The following is a 21218-nucleotide window of genomic DNA, read 5'->3' as shown; positions in this document are numbered from 1 at the left end:
CGTTTTGCATGTTTTGAAAACCTCCCTGATTACTCTGGAAACCTCTCTGATTACTCTGCCATCCTCTTCCTCGAAAGCCTCTTCCTCTTGGGTAAAGCCCATTATTGCCTTGTTCAAACTGCCTTTGATAATTTATCTGCTGTGTATGTGATCCATCTGTGTTAGTAATCATTGACCCTCAATGGCATATTTTGAAAAAAAAATTGACATTAATTTGGCCTCTTCACCTTTTTGTGTAGCATCCTTTTTTCGATTTTTCTCTTGCAGCAGCCTGCAATAGTGCGTGATGATCAACTGTATTTCAGACCACGGCTCAATTCCTACCAATTTCTTGAGCTGCTTCTGTACTTGTTCTGGCAGCCCTTGGCATAAATATGGTAAAACACAGGTATAGATTTCCCCCAAGATTCACGAGTTTCCAGCATCCAGGCATCTTGGAAATTCCGAATGTAAAGCAAAGGATCATCTGACTCCTTCATTTTACGTGTAATTATAGCTCCCATATTAGAAGTGTCCAGGTACAGCACTTGAAGCGCTTTTCATACCGCGGTTCTGTAATTGTTAAACGGCGCTCCGTCATGTGCAGTATTAACTGTAGTTACTGCAGGGTAACCTGCATGTGTCCATACATCGTCAGCTCTATCACCAAGTATGGCAATTAAAAGCCCTCAATATCCCCAATAGCTAACGTGTTCCCTCCCGTCATTTTTTCGAACTCATGTATCCAGTTTCCGGCTCCCGATGTCAACACTGGGAGCATATTTTTCAGGTTTTCTCGATCCATGTGTGGCCAAGGTATATATTGTGGCCTTGTTCCTCCTTTTTTTCGATTAACGAGAACTGTGACACATCGCACTCCTTTTCCTCTCTCATCATTTTTCTATCCACCGCAGGGGTAATATTCCTGTATTGCGTCAACCTGGTAATGTCCTTAGTCTGCTCACATAGGGTGGTGGAGACACCCCCCTCTGACCATATGATACTCCTTCATGCCGATCTGTTTGTGTGGCTGACTCTGATGTCGTGGGTGCAGACCCACTAGAATCTGACCATCTTATTCCCTTTCCTCTAGAGAAGCATTTTCATGTCTTCTCTCATCTTCTCTTTCTTCACATTCTTCTGTTTCTGCATCCGATATTGTCTGTGCTCAACTCGTGCAACTTCTCCCATCCTCCTCCTTTCTGGGTAGCGTCAGCCTATCTAAGGACCGCTCTCTATTTCTGCTACTTCGGGAGGCGTCCTCAGTATCCTACAACTGAGTGCTCTCAAGACGTTCATCCTCTCCTTTCCCTTGGGGTACCCGTTCTAGCCCCAATTCAACATATATTCTATCAATCGTCTCTCTGATGCTTCTGGTGTCAAAGTCATCTTTGATATTTGCCCTAGACATGCCTGGTACTGAATCGTACTCGTGGAAGAATTCTTCTACATCTTCACAGTCTACTACTGGATCAGGTTTTTTAAACCTCTCTTTCCAGATATTCAAGATCCTGTGCTCTCTGTCTTCGCTTACGTTCTATGTCGTCATCAAACTCTCTACGCTTTCTTGCTTCCTCTCTGACCCTATCTTCTTCTTTTTTCCTAGCATCTCTTCATTCATTTGCTCTCCGTATTTCCTCATCTCTTCATCTTTTTATCCTCTTTTCTCATACTTTTTGTTCTATTCTCCTTTGTTCCTGCCTATCCTGATCATCAGCTGTTCTCTGCTTATGATCGCGTTTTCGTTGCTCTTCTGCCTTTTCCTGTTTTCTGACTTGCTCATCACGCTAGAACTACTCTCGTTTCTGTCTATCCTTTTTCTTAGCCCATCCGTCTCTCAATCGGTTTTCATTTTCCTCCTTTTTCCTTTTTAATTCATCTTGCTCTCCCTTTTGTCCCATATCCTCAATGCCTTTACCATCGAGTTTCATTAAAATCTGACCTCCCATCCATTCGTTTTGTGCGAATGCCGTCTCACCAGTTCTGTCCTCATCTCCTTTCCATCTCTTTCCCTCTCTACCCGTATCTAGAGATGTATTTGCTTGTGCTTGGTCTCCTTTTTCCTTCTCGCGTCTCTCCTTGTCCTTTGGGACTTTGGAGATAATATTTCTGTCTCTGTCTTCCTCTTGGCTTTCATCACTGCTTTGCGTGGGCGACTCATATGCCGGGTTGTTATATCCCGTGGCTGTTTTAAATTTAAGGGTATAATCCTTTGTCTTCACTAGCTTCGTTTTTCGTTTCAGATGGGGCGGATGGCGCAGAAGGCTCCTTTCCCCCCTTTGTGCATATATTCAGTATCCAATCTAACGGTGGCTCCTCCTCCTTTTCCTCTTGGTATATTTTCCAAAGCTCTAAACTAGCTAGGCGTTTGTCTAACATTTTGCCAGTATACGTGGCGTGCAAATATGTTGTCATGTGCTGCAGGATCATTTTGGATAGTGATCCTCCATGGGGACATGGCATAAATATTTTGTTTGCGGTCCCTTTAACCCATTCTGCACTGTACTGTTTAAGCTTAGGTGCGTGTTTCGGCAACTGTCTGCACAAGTGTACCAATGGGGTAATGTCTTCCATGCTCAAACCTGTTTATCCTTTCCTCATATAACACTTTATTATGCTTTACATTTCACAAAATCAACAATATGAGTGCACACCAATCGTCGCAAGCGCCAATCCCCTTTTTTCAGCAATAATTTCACTCTTTCTTTTATAAACAACACTCATCAATCCATGCCATGCAACATTGTATCTATTCAATCACACAATTTTCATATTATTTTTAAATGTTTTTTATCTCCTGACGTCATAAAACATAAAACAGACAAGACAGACAAGACAGACTCCGGCCGGCTACACAACTCTCATACCATCTGCTTCTTCAGATGCATCCTACCCCTATTTATCATTCCAACATGGAATTTAAGCCCATTTCTTTCCGATCATCTTTAATCGATTCTGGTCTCCTACGTCATCCTTTCAATTCCGGACCTTAAATGAAGGCTTCTTCTAGTGCTCTATTAAAACCTAGGTATCTGGGCGTATACTCCTCTCTCGGTTACTCCCGGTATCTCTCTCTAATTCTCAGCCATTCTTGAGTAATATTTTCCCCTTATATATACATTATACACTTACTCTGAAATTATTTTTGTCCCTCCTCCCTCCGTTACCTTCCCTTTACTTGTTTTTAAGGCATACAACTTTTTGCAAAAGCGTTCAGTCTTTTTCACTCATCGTTCGCATATTTTTCCTCTCCGGACACTCGGGATCACCGCCTTTCCGTGCTGCTCGTCCGATCGGCTGCTCGTAGAAGTGGGAAGGGTTTTTTGGGGAAAAAGCAAAGGTTGCTTCTGACCTAACCTGCAGGGTTTTTAATTAAACTATCCACTATCCACAGGGAGCGTCTAGTTCTTTCAGCCGGATGGCAATGGACTTGTGATATTGCTGAGGACCCATAGTTACTTATTTCGACGGTCAATGGGTGTCTTATCTAATCTAACCATCAATCTCTGCTGCCAAGTGAGCCGGATGGACCCCAGCCGGCCCATAGGACTGGGGGTCTCCAAACAGTCCTTTAAGATGAGCAGCAGAACCCTTGAGCTAGATGGGGATGCATATTCGTACTCTTGCACCAAATAATAATGACAACTCAATAGTTTGGCAAACAGAGCCTGTTTAATGACAAGTACAAAAAACAGGGAGTTCAATGAACATCAGTTTCTGCTCGATCTTCCTTCTTGCTTAAACTCCAATTAATTTCAGAAAAAACATGATATTTATACCACAAATTCATCATCACTGACGTGTAATTCTTAAAACTTAGTATGCAACTTGATTGGTTATAGGAAGGTAACTTTAATATAGGTACTATATCTGTATATGGTAACGGGGAGAGGGGATGGGATAAACATTGTCCGGTGGGGCAACTAAGCCCTTCCTTCAAAATGGCTACTGTAAACGTCACTAAAAGTACAATGTCTTTAAGGATTATGGGTGATGGCAAGGATCCAAGCGTAGGTGTGAAAGTCTCATCCTTTTCTGACTCCCTGGTCACGTGATTCAAACACCGCAAAATCGGCCTCTTCTTCATGCAATTTTGTGTATTTGATTTAATTCTGCCAGTCGTCTACCATCTGTGGCTTATATTGACCTTTCTGAACATGATACTCTGTTCTTTTTTCTCTTTAAACGTATCCACTGTTGGCCTATTCCAGCTGATACGACCTTGGCTTCTTGGCATGGTTATCTTCAGCTGAATTTCTCTCCGTCTTAATTCTCAATTTTCTTTCTGCAGCACTCTCTTCCTGAGACCTTTAGTAACCTCTGTGCAATTCTGCTCATGTGTGTAGTGGAAGTATACTTATACAAAATGCCTTTTGAGGTAGATATATGTATAGATGGTGGTGCTTGCCACAATCTATTTCATTACTAAGGATAAACAAGCTTCACAATTTCTTTGCTTCTTGCGATTTCCTGCATCTGTACATGTTTAAACTAGCAGAATACCTTCATTGTGCATATGGCATAAGCTTCTTCATCTTGACATCAACTGTTTCACCTTAGGCTCAAGATGACTCTGCTATATGTCCGTCAGTCTGATTTCTTATGACTTCACCATTCATCTTCCTTTAGTATCTTCTTGGCTTCTTCGGGTATTACATTTTGACAACTGTCATTCTGTCTCGCTTGTAGATATGGTTTTCTCAATGGGTACCTTACCGTCCAGGTTTTCTTAGGTGTCAGTACTTCAATAGGTGCTGTTATTCTGATAGGCACTGGGCAGAGCCCAACTGCGGCTCTCAGCTGGTTTATCTGTTCTCCATACGTCACATATTTTGGCGTGAATGTACCTGGCACTTCAAAGGGGGTGGCTGGAGTGTGGATGATACTTGCCACTTCCTCTTCACCAATACCCCCTGCGTCCTCAATGTTACTTGATCTCTCTTCTGCCTTTGACACGGTCAACCATGCCATCCTGCTCAACCATCTCTGTGATGACCTGGGTATCACCTATCAGGCCCTGGCTTGGCTGAACTCCTTTCACTCTGATCGAACCTCCCAGGTCCAAGTTGGGTCCTTCCTCTCCTCTATCTCTATCTCTACCTGTGGTGTTCCCCAGGGGTCTAACCTCTCTCCCTGGCTGGTCAACCAATACCTGGCACTTCTTGCACTGCATTGCCACTCTCTTCCCCAAGTTTCAGTGCTATGCGGATGACACTCAACTCATTTTCAGGCTCCCCTCTTCCACCTCTTCCGCTCCTCTTATCTCTGACTGTTTGTCTGCTAACCAGGAGTGGTGTGCCACCAATGATCTCTGCCTTAATGCCAGTAACACCGAGATTCTCCTCATTGGCACACCTGTCCCCTCTTTTCCTGTCACTCTCTGGCCGTCCTCTCTTGGCCATCTTCCTGCTCCCGCCTGTGAGGCTAATAACCTCGGGGTCATCTTTGACTCCACACTTTCCTTCTCTCCTCACATCTCTGATGTCTCTAATAAATCAAACTACCAGCTGTACCTCCTCAGAGGTATTCTTCCTTTCCTCTTCTTCTTCTTCCCCCAGAAGCTCACTGTCTCCAGAGCTCTGGTTTTCTCCAGACTCGACTACTGCAACGGCCTCTTTCTAAATCTGCCTTCCTCTACTCTGCGCCCTCTGCAACTTATCCAAAACAGGACTGTGAGACTTGTCCTTGGCCTCAAGCCCGGGGATCGTAGCTCTCTAGGACTGAAATCTCTGCACTGGCTCCCAGTGGCAGTGAAGATTAAGTTCAAAACCCTCTGCATTGTCCACAAGTCCTTCTGGGGCCTTGGGCCTCAATACCTACAACTCTCTCTTCCTAAATATCTTCCTTCCCGAGCTCTTCGCTCATCCACCTCCAAATCCCTCCCTCTGGAACAGCCTCCCTGCCTTTCTGAAATTTAAGGAGAATCATCTCTGGTTCCAGAAGCACCTCAAGACCTTCCTCTTTGCTTCTGCTTTCTCTCCCTCTCTCCCCTGCTGATTTCCTTGCTGAATCTGAAACTACACTGGTTACCAGGCTACCCCCTGATCTTGGGCCCTGGCCCCCTCCCAACCAGTTGCACTCCTGCACTGCCCCTCTGGCAATCCTTGCACTTGGAGACTGTTTCTGTATCCCTACAGCCCCCTATCAGCACTTGACAACACCTGATGTCTGCACTTACCCTGCCACCAGCTGGCCGCACTTTGATTTATTAGTTTTATTTTATTTATTTTACTGTTATCCTATGTACTGCACTGCCCCCTGCAGTTTCCCCTCTCCACCTCAATGTTGCCTGGCCTAGTAGGATCGTTGTCTCTGTCTTCTGTCTGTTTCCCATCCCTTACCTCGTCACGCCTTGAAACACTTGTGAATAGGCACGTTATAAATGTCATATCATATCATTGCTAGGTTATAACAGCCTTTGAAACACCCAGGGGTTGTATATGTATACAGGTCTAGTCCAATGTCATTTCTCATCAATGGCTGAGCAATGGCTGAGCAAAGGGATCTAAATCTCTGTAGGAGTGCAAACAGAGTCCAGCCCCATGTGGGACGTGTCATAGTGTGCTACTGTTGCCACAGTCCTCTGTAAAATCACTTGATCTTGATGCCATTCATTTCAGAGAATGTTTTCAGAGTCAGATGAGGATATCAGTGGCAGGCGGGGCAGGAGGGATGACACCCGGCTATTCTTTGATGGATTTTCTGTGTATGTGGTGCTCAATGTTATCTGTCAAGACAGGCTGGAGTGTGGCTGCTTTCTAGCTTTCTTTGTTTCTAAATGTATTCGGTCCCTGGGTTCTTCCCACCCCACCACAGACCCTGGGTTCTCCCCACCCTGCTCCAACCACTATCCCATGCCCCCCTATGCTCCCAGCACAGTCCCAGGGCAAGTGGCGGCTGTTGAATATTTTAAGTGGAGGGGCATAAATATTTCCCCCAGATATGCCATAGCGACTGAGCATAACGAGGGAGCCCAAATCAATCAAAGAAGGCCAAACAGTCTGCGATGGGTGCTGAGGGGCCAAGCGGGCAGGCATGGTATTTTTTTACTGGACATCTATGATAGATGTTCAGTAAAAAGAAACCATCCCTGTCCCCTGGGCATCACAGCGCCTAACACACGCACACAATCAAAGTGATTATGTGTGTATGCAAGACTCTGGAGTGCCCAGCGGGAAAGAATGGTATTTATAACTGGACATCTATGATAGATGTCCAGTAAAGAAATGCATCCCCGTCCCCTCAGCTCCACAGTGCCTCAGAAGGAGAGCTGAGTTTGACAGGTGGGTAGGGGAATTGTGCAATAAAGGCATTTTTAAAATGCCTTTGTTTTACAACCCGCCCCCACCCCCACTCACCAGACAAACACAAACACACACAAACATTCACACAGCATTCACACAGCAAGCACATCATTCACACAAGCACCCATCACTGCACACTCACTCATAACACAAGCATAGACGCATCCATACACATTTAAATAAAAAATAAATGAAAATAAACTTACCTTCTGCCCCGGTCCTGAAGTTTCCTCCCCACCACTCGAGCGCCTGCATCATGAACAGGAATTTGGAAGCTGGAGGGGCCTGAGCGTGGGTGCTGAAATGCCGCGCTTCAGCCTGCTCTCCCCGTATTCTTGAGGAGTTGCAGGAGCTCCCCCTCACACATACACACATGCAGTTCCCCAGCCAGCATTTCCAATTAACTATGCAAGGTTGGTGATATAAAAGAGACCCAGCCTTGCATGGCTCATTGAGCATGTGCGGCTGGGGTACTGAACTGTCAAAGGGAAACAGTGTTTACCTTTGACAGTTCAGCCAGCCGAGGAGCGCTCCCTCAGCTGGATAAACAGCTGAGGGAGCGCTCATTGTTGCACTGGGCGGGCTCCTCCATAATGAGTGAGGGAGTCACTGGGTCGATACTCCCTCATCTTTACATTTCAGGCCAGGGTCTTGTGACCCCCGGGAATTAAGCTGTGGCCCCCTGGTGGGTGGGGGGGCATGCCCCACAGTTTGAATACCTCTGAGCTAGGTTGTGGGACATAGGCATTACAGTGGAGGGGTTTGTGAAAATGCACTGTGCCTAAGGTAGCATAGACTCTTCAATGTGCCCTGGAGGTGTATCAGAGACAACATTTTTAAATTGAGTGATGTTATAAGAATTCCTTACCTCCTCAAATAATTCCAAGCTGTATGTGTTGTCATCATCTGCAAAATACACCACCCCTTCATGGGCATTCAGTGTTCTGAGATGATCCCGCAGCCAATGTAGGCCTAGGTTCCTCTGCAGAGTGCCACGTGGCGTGTGAGAGGGCATCCATGACAGGCCAATCTTTAAGCTCCTGGGACTTTCCACGTTCAGGTGGGTGAAGTTGAGACTGGATGTCTCCAGCAAGTTTGCCACTAGGTTAGTCCTACTTGGGGCATCCTCAACCACAATCCAGTGCAGGTTCTGCACGTGCAAGAAAGTGTTGGCGAGACGAGTGAGCTCTGCTTTCTGCACAGGCCGCGTGTAGGTGGGCGTTATCACATAGATGGTGGGTAGATATTCTGACCATGGAGGTGGTCTTGAATAAACGTAGGCCTTGATAACGACTGGTGTCGTCCTGGTACTTGGATGTTGAAGACATGGAGCACCTCCTTCGTCTTTGAACTGGGATATGTTGCTGGGCAAAGATTGGCCTGAAGAGTTGTCACTGGTTTCTCCTGGAAAATATAAAATAAGAGATTTTCAAAGTTGAATATTTTAATTTCATATATATGTGAGAGGCTTGATATAATTTATACATGGGCTTTAATTGAAATCTGGAAAATGATATTTACTGAATGTAAACATACATTCCTGCAGGATTTGGGATTATTTCTCTAGGGTTACTAGTCTTTCCATTGAATTTTTTCTATCGAAGGTAAGTACCATTGCATTTTTTCAAACGAAAGAAAGTATATTGAATACATTTTAGTTTTTGGGGGGGTCCCCCCACAACCCCCTGTTTGTAACCCTTAAAAACACTGCCCAAACAAAATTACCCCTTTACCCCACAAGAATATGCAAAAATATGCATTTGGAAAAAATTCAATGGAAAATCCCTCGGTGGAAAAATGTTCGATGGAAAGTCTCCATACCTTTCTCTATTACTGGTATTATTATCAAGTATCCCAACATGTTAAACTTTCATTGCTTCAGGGTACCTAGTTGTGTGGTCCACAAACACTAAAATGAATCATTTCCCTGAGGTGCTAGGCAGGTCAATGAGTCTAACAATGTTGACCCCAACCCTCTCTAAGGTTTCCCTCACCACAGGTATTGGGACCATGGGTCCTTTCTCCTGGTTAATGTTTCCCTTTACCTACAAGGCAGCTACCAAATTGGGCAGGTTTTTCAATAACTCTCTACTTGGACCCTGGCCCAGTAGATCCATCAGTGTTATGCCATCGTCCTCATAGTCCAGTGGTGGATTCAAGGGACAGGGGCCATCTTGAATGCTATGTCCATGTCAAAATGAAGGGTTATTCTGATTAGGAGACAATAGGGCTCCCAGGTTTACCCATTCCGTGCATGAGAAAGCCACGTCGTCTCTTTTTTCTTCGAATTCTGGGATTTGTAATATTCAAACTTATAATTGAAAGGACAAAACTACAAGTCCCAGAATTACAAGAAACTGTATGGGTCTGGGTGTCTTTCCTAGGCATGGAATGGGGAAACTCGGGAGTTCTGAACCAAAGATGTGTTGCTGTTTGTAAGAAATTCTTTTATAATATGGAAATAAATGTGCCTTCATCAGGTTCCTGGGAACAAAGGTTTTTAGACAACCTCAGAAGTGGGGGAGACTGGAGACAGATGATCTGATAACCATGGTGAGCAGAAGAGGCACCAGGGCTTGCTTAAGAATTCCAGGATGCATGTGTGCCACAGGTAATACCAGTTAGGTCTGGCTGAAGGTACCATGGAAAGGAGAAGAAGCCCTAACATGCTACAGGCGTCCTATGAAGCGTGCCAAGACGATCTGTGTTAGAATAAAAGGAGGAAACAGGAACTGTGCAGAGCATCTCCTTCCTAGTTTTGCACTCCATAGCTGTGCTCCATAGGAAAGCACAGCCAGGAGACTGTTCCTATCCAGCTGCATTGCTTCAAGATAGATACTTTGGCACCACATGGACATCATGCATGCTTGGCATTGCGGTGGGGCGCAAGGAGAGGCAGAACCTGCTACAACAAGGCTGGGGACTACCCGATAGGCCCAAATGCGTATCCACTACAGCACTACACAAGGATGTATCAGTGCCAGTGAGAACTAGGTCTCTATGGTATGACATTTTGTGCTGAAAAGTTTTGGCCGCAAAAACTCATCACAAAATATGGGGGAGTTGGGGAGGGTGAGTAGAGGGTGATAAGGGGTAGGGGGTGTGGGGAATAGGGACTAGATAATAGGGAAGGGGATTTGGGGGGAACTCCCCAAATAAAAATAGAATTTCAAATCGTTTTTTTGGGTGAAAATATTCAGCAAAAAACTCCTCCCAAAAAACTGGCAATTTAAGACATAGAACGAGCCATAGGTGACAGGCCAAACTTAACATAAAGCTACAAGACACTGGCTAGAGATCGAGACAAAGCACTGGGATTTCTGGGAGTGTAGAAAGGGCTATTCACACATATTGCAGGAGGTGCTACTCATTGGAGTCGATGAAGAAGTCTGAAATATATTTGGCTTAGAATGCGGGGGGAGGGGGTCATTACTTGGGAAATTACTAAAAGCAGGTGACTACATCACGTATTGACGTGTGTCCTAACATCTTTAACGTAGCAGGCAAGTTTACTGGAGATGGCCAGTTGCTGCTTGTCAGGTTTAAGCTGTTGGTCTAGTACTGAACTTCAAGATCATATCACTTTGCATTCTGGTATTTGCAGTCCTACCTTTATGAAGGGAAAATAGCCCTATAACTGCTTTGTGTATGATATGATAGGTTATTCATTACGCGCTTAATACCCAGAGGTTTCTAAGCGCGGGCCCAGGTTTCGAACCTGACACTGAGCTATCCTCCCGGGACTAATGCAAAATGACATGATTTAAAAGCGAGGGCTTGCACACACTTTTTAAACATTTGCTGAATGAGAGAGCAAGTGCAAACGGTGGAGGTGTGACGTTTGCCAGCATCACTCGGTTTATTGGGCTTCAGCATTTCCTCCAAAAAGTCACTTTCTATGCAGATCACTACTGTAAGGAAATGCACCAGAGCCAATCAAAGGAACGCATCCGCGTGGGTCAGGCACGTCCCCATTCGCTCATGGTATTGCTGTGCTGTGACTTCACATAAACTGACATCACTTCCTGCGGTGCTGCTACTCACTCCATATGCTAAGTATTCCCAGCGTTTATTTGGGTAGGATTTGTTTCACGACACCTACTCTGCTTTGACACTCATCTAGAGGTCGAAGAGGGCGGTAGCGATCGGGAGCGGTGCTCCTATACTTTTTATTTTCAAGTTTCACTGTTCCTATACTTTTATTTGTAATAGAAACCGTTCTGGAATGATTTCGTTTTAAAATAAACGTGTAGGAAGATGTTGAAGCTTGAATTTCACTGCAGTGCACTGAACATTCCTGATTGTGTGTGGGGGCGGGGGTGCAGCGATGGGGTTTGTGGAGAGCGGGGGCAGGCCAGCAGGGAACATAGTTCCACTACTTTTTTCGTACACTTCGACCACCCCAAGCTTACATCCCCATGCATGGAATCATCTCCAGTGCCCTTGTGTTTCCTCGGTTACCAATTCCATGCTTCAGAAAGCCACCCAGTCCTGTCGGTTTTCTTGGAATTCTCGGGCTGGTGGTTTTTCCTTAAAATGGAATAGGACGGCTCTCTCCCACAGGCCTATCCAAGAGGTACAGAGGTTGCAATCCTTGCACACCAATATTGCCCTTCGTTGAGTCAAGTTTGGGAAGAGTGGTTCAGTGTGAAGTGGTTTTTGACTTGTGAGCAGAGGGTTGCATACTATTGTATGAGCTCAAGTGTGGCATTGTGTTTGTCCCATCAAGACAGGGAAGCAGCTCTGTTTCTTGTTTAGGAGCGTGTAACCTTAGTCAATGGCGATGGATCATCAGAGTCAATGGCGATGGATCATCAGAGTCGTAGTCCAACCCATCTGGAGAGCCGAAAGGTTGGAGACCCCTGTTCTAGCTGTTTATATAATTTGTGAAGGCTGTTCTGCTCTTCAGGTGTGTGCTGCAGCCCTGTCTGAGGGTTCCTTGTTTTTGTCTCGTCCAGAAACAGTTGGAGGCACACAATTGCATTTGTATTATTCATCTATCCCTTATAAATTAGGGTAATGGGCCGAAATACTGCATTTGGACCACACAACTGCACATTCAGAATAACTGGGAGGACAGGTAAGAACTCAGGCTGTTTAACATATCTACTATGCCAAGAAGCCATATAGTGTGCTATGTAAGATAAGGTATTGCTGAGGAGGTTGATGAGGGTGTGCACAGACATGATCATGTTCACCGCCTTTTGCACAATGGCGTGTACTCAGTTCCCCAACAGTGTTGGTAGAGTTGCCAGTCGGGAGCTATGATACATGGTCGTATAATGAAGCCGAGCGGTTGAATTCTACAAAACCAATGAAAAATGATGTGAAATGTGAATTCATTCTGAAACTGTGTCTTACTTCTGAGGAAATGGAGGTAGCGTGTAGTGGGGTACTGGTGCCAGACAGTCAGGAGCAGAGCCCAGGGCAACGCTATGAAGAGGGTGGTGAGGATGTTCCGTCTCCTCGGCATGCTGCACAGGGAAGCCACCAACGCCGGGCCATCGCATTACCTGCGGCAAAAGAACAGGGAGGTCAGGGTTTGTTACCAGATGCAAGGACAGTATGGAGGCATGCCTTCAATTCAATTTCACATGAACATCGCCATTTAAATCCTATATTCATCCAAATCAGAATCTTGCATTCTAGCTCTATGAAGGTTTGGATCCACCTCCTAAGCAACACTTTTATTTCATAGCTGATGTATACTGGAAGAATTACCCAGAATGTTAGATGGTAAACAGTAGGAAAATTCCTGAGTGACTTCCTGACCACTACACCAGGCATCTCCGAACCCAGTCTTCCTGAAGCCTCAACATTGAAATCCACTCCATGTTTTCAAGTTATTCACACACAATATCTTTCAATACAGTGAGTCTAACAGATCGGCATGGGTTATCCTGAAAATGTGGTGTGGTGTCGTTGGGACTGGTTGGGACTTTTGGATACCAGACTGGATACCAGACTGGGAGTTCTGTACTAGGCGGTAACCTTCAAAGATGTCATGGCCTTTAGCAAGTATATAAGACAGCTCTCAAACAGGGATTGTAATGTATTATATGTATCTCATTGATGCAGTGAACTCCTGTTTGCTGCACTGTTGTTGCACCACCTTAATGAGGTGCTCATATTCATAACTAAAGAGACTAATGTAAAATGACTCCAATGCTAAGCCACGCCAATAAAAAAAAGAACCAAAGAAATCACCAATGGCAATTCAATATTTGTAAAATCCTTCATTTCCGCATGCTTACAATTGCAACAACATGTTTTGGTTTTCATAGAACCCAAAGCCCTTCATCAGGCGCAATGTAAAAGCTGCAGACCAGGCTACAAGTAACATTGAATGCCTGCTTTCATTTATCTGCTTGCTGTTTAATTTGGTCTGACTTTAAATTAAATCTACCTCCAAATCTGAGCTAGCAGCCTGGTACAGAAACAGCAAGGACTCTCTTAAGCAGAGGGTCAAAAAGTTAAATTAGCCCTCTCATAATGGCTCTATAAAACACTTTGGGGCTGATTCAGAAGGATATCCCTCGACTCTGACTTACCTCCTAGCTAACTTCGGAAAAGAGAAGCGTAAGTCAGGAGTAAACGGGAGTTTCTACCTGTACCTTCTTTGTGAATCAAACCGTCTCTACATTATTGTAATTATTATTATTATTGTATGTATTGAGAGCGGGAGCGTAGCTTCGAGAAGCAATGGGGCGCTTACAGGGATATACAACAATACAGCTGCATAATGGAGCACTTTGCAGAAGTATACAACACTACAGAGGCATAACGCAGTGCTTCTCAGAGGTAACAACAGAACAGATACACAGCGGGGTGTAGGATACAAAGGGGCAAAGAGGAGGGGTACAGCTTTCTTGGCTGGACTGGAGGAGAGGGGTGGGTGGCGTCTAGCAAGTCAGGTGGCAGGGGGGCAACGTGATGGCCTAGGTGTTGAGGAGGAGGGAGTCCTTGAAGAGGTGGCTCTTGAGATTTTTTCTGAATTGTAGGAGCCTGGGAGCGAGTCTGATGCTGATGGTGAGGAGGTTCCATAGTCTTGGGGCGTAGGGAGAGAAGGCTTGTTTTCTGGCCCTTTCCATTTTGCAGCAGCAGATTTTAAGTCTGCATGTGTCCTTACTTCAGGTGGTGCTGTGCCCGACAGAGATGCTGAGCCTCTCCACGAGGTAGCTGGGTGACTTGAGGGCGACTGCCTTATAGATGATGCAGCAAGGCTTGAAGGTTATTTGTGCATGCAGTCGGAGCCAGTGACGGTCAATGAGAGCCGGGGATATGTGGTTGTATCTGCGTAGACCCTAATTGAGGCATGTGGCCTAGTGTAGGACACTTCTCAGGGACAGAAGGGAGGATGACGGGAAGCCTTTGAGGAGGGCATTGTCCCCATCCAGGTGGGATAGGACCTGTGCTTCAACGGTGCCTATAAAGCTGTCTGGAGGGAGGAAGGGTTTGAATTTCCACAGGAGGGAGAGCTGATACCAAGCAGTCTGAGTATTATTAGCTCTGTGTCAATTGAAGGAGAGGTGGTTGTCAATGCGGAACCCGAGGGACTTGGCGCAGGAGGTTAGCTCGGGTGTGAAGCCCTCCGGGTTCATGGTTGTTAGCCAGGTCTGTATGTCTGGGTGTTCAGTGTTGTTGGTGAGGAGTAGGAATTCCGTCTTGGAGATTGAGCTTCAAGTATGTACTGGACATCCGAGACAGGATCAGCGAGAGGTAGGTTTTGCGCCTGTGGATGTCCTTGATGGAGTCGATCTTGAGGTATAGCTGTGTGTTGTTGGCATATTGGTGGATGTGGAGGTTGTGTGTGGCTAGGGGGACTCCCCGCGACTCAGTGTGGGAGAGGATGGAACCCTCCGGGACTCCACAGAGGACGGGTAGCATTGGCGATCTAGATGAGTCCATCTGAAAATACTGCTGCCAGTTACAAGGTAGGACTTGATCCAGCATAGAACAAGTTTGCTGATCTGCATGCATCGATGTAGGGTGTCCATAAGTGCCTTGTCGTCTACTGTGTCGAAAGTGGCTGAGAGGTCGAGTAGAATCAGGAGTCAGGGGTGGCCGTCATCAAGGATGTTGAGGGCATCGTCGTCCACCTATATGGTTGCTCTCTCCGTGCTGCATCTGGGTCTGAACCCAGATTGGTAGGTTTGGAGGGGATACAGGAGGTTCTCAGAGTTACTCTTCATTAATCAACCCCTTCTATTTTCTGAGAGTCACTCTTTAACAAAATGCTGTAGTTCTGAGCTTGTACTCGGGTCAAGTTTACAGGTTTGACCTTGACACAGTGAGTATGTGGAAGTCTGGAATGGGCAAGCATGGTGTTCCTACATTTTATGAACGACTCACTGGAGCAACCATCTTGAAGTTTCGCCACAATGCTGCCCATTTCAAATGCTTGCAGAGCAGACCTTCACAGTGACATTTACTCCTTCCTCACTCTTAGAATGCATGATTCATAAGGCAAAGACGGTTGCAGCACGAGTTGCTGAATTTCATACATATGATGGATGTCAGCTAATTGGCTTAAGCTGAATGGGGGGAAAACTGAGGTGTTGGTGGTGGGCCCCATTCTGCTACAGCCTTTTGGACATCAGCCTTTTGCATCCCTAGTCTTGGTCCCTGCCCTACCCTTGTCTCTTCTGTCAAGAACTTGGGTGTTAAAATATCCTCTTCTCTATCCGCATTATTTGTCAGCTTAAATCCCTCTGCAAAATTCTGCCCTTACTACCTGCCCAATGTCGCGCTGCAGTGTTATCCTGCCACATTTTATCTAGAATGGATAATTGCAACACCCTTCCTACTATTGGCACAGCCTGCTTACCTTCTGCAGCACCTGCAAGTGTTACAAAATGCGGCAGCCAGAGTTGCAACTTTTATGCCGAGATGCTCCCACATTTCTCCAGTGCTTCGCCATCTTCACTGGCTCGCCATGGCTAAACGCGTGCAATTTAAGTCACTCTGTTTGGTTCATTGGGCCTATCATGGTGATGGTACAGAATATCTACAGGCTAAATTTCGCGCGTAGGTCCTAGCGCGTACCATTTGCTCGGGAGGCCTGTTTGATTTCTGTATCTCGCTATCTGCTGCCTCGCATCGGTGGCCGCTCCTTCTCAGTGGCAGCCCTTCTGCTCTGGACCTCCATTCCTCCAACACTGCAAGCTCATGAAGAGCACCTTACATTTTGCCGGTTATTGAAAACCTACATTTTCTAATGTGGCACTTTACCCTCTTTCTTACCTCAGACAGCGCCATGATGCCTTCTATGGCAACTGTGCACTCAATAAATAAAATGTAACATGACATACATAGAGCTATGAAGGATCCCTGAAGTTTAATCTTTAGCAAAACTTCAAAACACAAATTCGAAAACCTTACTATGGCCTTATAGACTGAGAGCGGTGTTGTCATCATGGGATAATACCTGCCACTAAGTTATGGCCTGAGGCCAAGCTGAGGGCCATAGATTGGGGAAGGGTCATTACCCCAAGTGTTAAGTACCCCTCCTGAGGTCCATAAGGCTATTAGCACATAGTGGTAGTAGCAATACATGTTTTGGAGTATTGGTGATGAAGTTCCAAATGTTATTGGATCTCTCTCTCTCTCTCTCTCTCTCTCTCTCTCTCTCTCTCTCTCTCTCTCTCTCCCCAGCCCCCTTCTCACACACAGGTGTTGCCTGTTTTGCTTGATTCTTCTACCCTGCTCCCCCTCAACCTCCTCCAGCCTACTTCTGCAGGAGTCTGTCCTGATACTGGGCCTCATCACGACTTTGGCGGTAACCCTTAAATCCGGCAGTCACGCTATTACCGCCGGATTTAAGGGTCCGCCAAATCAGGACTTCGGCGGATTTCGCCCCGGCTCTTGGCTGGGGGGAAATCCGCCGAAAATTTGCGCTATTACCGCCGGCGGGAAATCCGCCGGCGGTAATAGCACACATTTTCCCCATTGAGCCCAATGGGGAATGGGGCATTCCCGAATGGGCTCAATGGGGAATGGGGAATTACATTACCGCCAAACTCGTGATCCGGCACTATTAGGGCTAATACCGCTGGCGGTAATACCGCCGGCGTTACCGCCAAAGTCGCGATCAGGCCCACATTCTGGTTTCACCATCACCGTCTTGTGGCCAAGGCTGGATTTGACCTTTATGGACTTCATTCATTCACGGTGCGTCACACTTTCTCAGCTCTCATGCTGGACTTCCTTTGCATCTTGTACTCATGGTGGCCCTGATTCATGCTGTTCCCATCTTCATCTTGTATCCTGGCTTGCAACATTATGTGTTACTACTGACTTGTGCAATTGTATTCGCTCTCCCCTCTTGCTTCTCCACTCTTTTTGACTGCTTACTCTCTGTTCTCTCCTCCTCTCCCTTTTCCTATCTACTCCCCTCCTCCCCTTACTTTCTTCTATGCACTTACTCTATCAGAATTGTCCCTGGACCTAATATGATAGCAACTTTGTCTGTTTCCGCCACCCTCCCATTACTGTTTTTTTTCCTCCCCAGCACTATCTGAAATGTCGTCAGGCCTAGTATGATAGTGGCTTGTTTTGTTCCTCCCCTCCCTTTCTGCACCCCTCTCCCTCACCTTTAGTTTTTCTCCAGCTCTACCAGAAATGTCATCAGGCCTAGTACGGTAGCTGCATGTCTGTTTCCATTTCCTTCCCACTCTCCCCCTCCCATCCTTATCTATGTCTTAGCTCTTGCATTATCTGAAATGTCGTCAGGCCGAGTACAATAGTTAATTTCACATCCTTACTGTTGATGGCTTGTGAGAATGTCATTGTAATTTCCCTTGTTCCCTCCCTTGCCTTGAAGCGCTTTGAAACACATTGGCCCTCCTTACGACCCTGGCGGAAATCGAAAAACGATGGCGGAAATGCAATACCGCCATCGAATAGCGCTCGGTGCGATTATGACCCGTCACCGTAAAGTACGATGCCATTAGCGACACCGTAGTGAACGCCAACGCTAACTGCACCAAGTACGCGCACGCGCGCCATGCCAAACCGTAACTAGCACCATGGCGCAATGGTACGCGAATTCTGACCCTAGCGGACATGTACCTAACGCCATCAAGCATGGTGGAAAGTACCATTCCGCCATGGTGAGAAGTACGGCATCGCGAATCAACCGTAAACGGCCCTACTGAGTGCCTGTACACCACTCCCTGGCCACATTGCACAACTCCCCGTAGGTGCAATGAAGTCACACAATGCAACCAGTGAAATGTACAAGTCACCCATGCATGCCAACAAACAAATTAATCTAGGGGCTCCAAGTGCCTTGTGAGTGGCCATCCATATTTGCCATGGCACCATTGCCGCACTGATGCAGCACAGGCATGTGAAGGTTCAAGTACAGCAACATGAACTGAAATATGAGACAAACAAAAACAGGCCCCCCATCGCTTGACACCAGTGTAAGGCAACATTCAAAGCAGTATCTTGAGTGAGACTGCACCAGCCCTGTACTCCTGCCAGTAAACAAACCAACCATCAGCATAAGCATGTACCACACAAGTTGGCAGAGTGACTGAGCAGCCAGGCTCATCTCAAGAGGGGACAATGGGAGCTGCAGGGCACAGATGGCACGAATACAGAAGGTATTCCAATGGACATGACCTCAGTCTCCCTCCAAGAAACGCACGCAAACACAGGCACCTGTGACCAGCCATATTCTGATAATCACATCATTCCACCAATCCACCTGGCTGACCGGCATCTGTTACACAAAAGCTAATCCCCCGCCCATGAGCATGACATCATTAAAACAGTCATAATGGTAGCCCCTATCCCTGACCACACTGGGCTTCGTAGGCAAACGCGGCCAGTACAGTACCACGCAACCATAACCAGAAGCCGGAACCCAATGCAGATCTCCTCACAATACATCGCACCACAAATAGGAATATGCAACATTACTTGGAAAGAAGAACGCTACACAGTTAATATCAGAATAGAAATTTAATGCACCACAAAATCACCAAGCCCATACAGCCATTAGGTCATGAACCCCAAAATACATTTCATCATTGTGGGCTGCATCCGCAATAAATGAACAGCTTCTTCTTGTGTGACGCCCTGTTCCTCCATGGTACACAGGGGCTACATTCACGTTCAAAAAGGCAACATGGAAGCGCCTAGAACCGCAGGGCCGTCCCATTAGGTAGGCACTAATCCAGCTGAAGGGTCGAAATGTTGCTCCTAGCCACTAGAACTGCGTAAGGGCATGTGGCCCATTGTCGATCGTCCCATAAGATCGTAATGGTGCTCCACTGATTAACTCGAAGCAGCAGGTGTCGGGAGTAAAAGCCATCTGCAGGAGTGGCATACAGATGGCAGCGGCAAAAGGGGAGGAGATACCTGTCACCCAAATGAAATGAAAAAGAATAGTATGGGCATCAGAACTTGATTTGTATTACTCACTTCAATCACCACACTAAATCCACAGCCACATGCATGCTAGCCCACTCCAAAGGATTATTCCCACCCAAAAATCACCTGCGAATCATAACTATGAAAATCGAGGTGAAAACACTATTACAAACGAGTGTTTGTGTGCATGCGTCTGTCAAAACAGAATCCATTCGATGGGATTAGTAACGTGCATAGACACAAGTGTCTGAAGGCGCGTCGAGACAGGGAGGGTTCAACAAGGGCAGATAGACGATGGTCCCACTATGGCAGCTCTGCATCACATAGCGCAGGGGAGGTGGATAGATCCCAAAAAGCCCTGTAAATGGCATGGCCTCCATCAAATGGCCTCCATCAAATCATCTGTCCATGCATCCATACATCATTCCCTCATCCCGGTATGAAAAAACGCCTGATTATTTACTCACATAACATGTGAATTTTCCATTGAGTCTGTGCGTAATGCAGTCTGCAAAATCCACTGTGCTCCAGGCAGGAATTCCAGTGTTGTGAAGTAACATGTATTTGGGAACGTCCTGCCTTATCGTCCACTACGCTATTGCGCATCCCATACTATTCATATCAATCATTGCATTCTCGCCATGGCCCCTGTCCCAAGGACATTAAACAATAGAACGTTATATTTGCAGTCAGACCTGTGGGCGTCTCCTCGCCGCTAGCTGAAGACCTAAAGCGCCGTCCTTCGAATTCCTCATTTGCAACATCACGTCGAAAAGGCATCTGTGACCGCTTGAAATCACAAATCCATCCATGTAGTGCGTCAATGTGTGAAAATGCAAAGTGGCTTCACTCACAAATGGGACGCCCCACCCGTCGGTGAACCGCGGTACAGTGCTGCATGAGGGTCCACCGTTAATCGAGTACTACATTCCACTGACCGTTCACAAGTATGTTCGCGACTGCAAAGATAGTATGTGAAACAATGGGACCATAGCAGAATGAACATATGAACCAATATTTCACTGCCATCGGGATCAAATACATGATTGTAATAGCAAGATGCCATGCGTCGAATTACAGCATTGTGTGCGGGACGTGCTCGCCCAAAGGGGCTTGCGCAGGTGGAATGAATCACCACAGGTGGAAGCAATACAGCTTGAAAACACATAAATTGCACACCCAACCCCCTCCCACAACCACACCCACTCCAAAATGCTACCGGCAGGACTAGCAATGTTGGCCCTGGGGGACCTGATAGCACTGCAAGTACTCCAACTTCAAGAAGAAGATGAACACCAACTACTACAACAACCGGCCGCACAGAGGAGACGCAGGAGGAGGAGGAGGGCAAGGCAGGCCCAGCAAGGCCCGCCAGCACAGCCACTACCACCACGCAGGCAGCCCGCAATCCCACGCCTCCGAGCACATCCGTTCGACCTCACGGATGAGCAGATCCACACCCTCTACCGTTTGGACCGGGACACCATAACCGCCATTGTGGACATGACACAGGCTGACCTTGTCAGCATGATAGATAGCCCAACCGCCATTCCA

General features: G+C 46.4%; 1 protein-coding gene across 2 annotated transcripts in view; it reads right to left on the bottom strand.

Moving 5' to 3' along the window:
* LOC138525754 (galactosylgalactosylxylosylprotein 3-beta-glucuronosyltransferase 1-like) overlaps positions 1–21218 on the bottom strand; it is a 299222-nt gene that overhangs the window by 53151 nt on the left and 224853 nt on the right. For both annotated transcript variants that reach the window (XM_069635926.1, XM_069635925.1), the window contains 2 exons: positions 12645–12796; positions 8152–8687 (listed from right to left, as the gene is read on the bottom strand). In XM_069635926.1, the coding sequence (XP_069492027.1) occupies positions 8152–8687; positions 12645–12756 (648 nt within the window). In that variant the 5' untranslated portion in view covers positions 12757–12796. The remainder of the gene's footprint in view (positions 1–8151; positions 8688–12644; positions 12797–21218) is intronic.

Source organism: Ambystoma mexicanum, chromosome 7p (genome assembly GCF_040938575.1).
Source record: "Ambystoma mexicanum isolate Mex_15411 chromosome 7p, UKY_AmexF1_1, whole genome shotgun sequence".
Taxonomy (NCBI): domain Eukaryota; kingdom Metazoa; phylum Chordata; class Amphibia; order Caudata; family Ambystomatidae; genus Ambystoma; species Ambystoma mexicanum.
The sequence above is the reverse complement of the archived record's forward strand: the minus strand, read 5'-3'. Positions and strand labels throughout refer to the sequence as shown.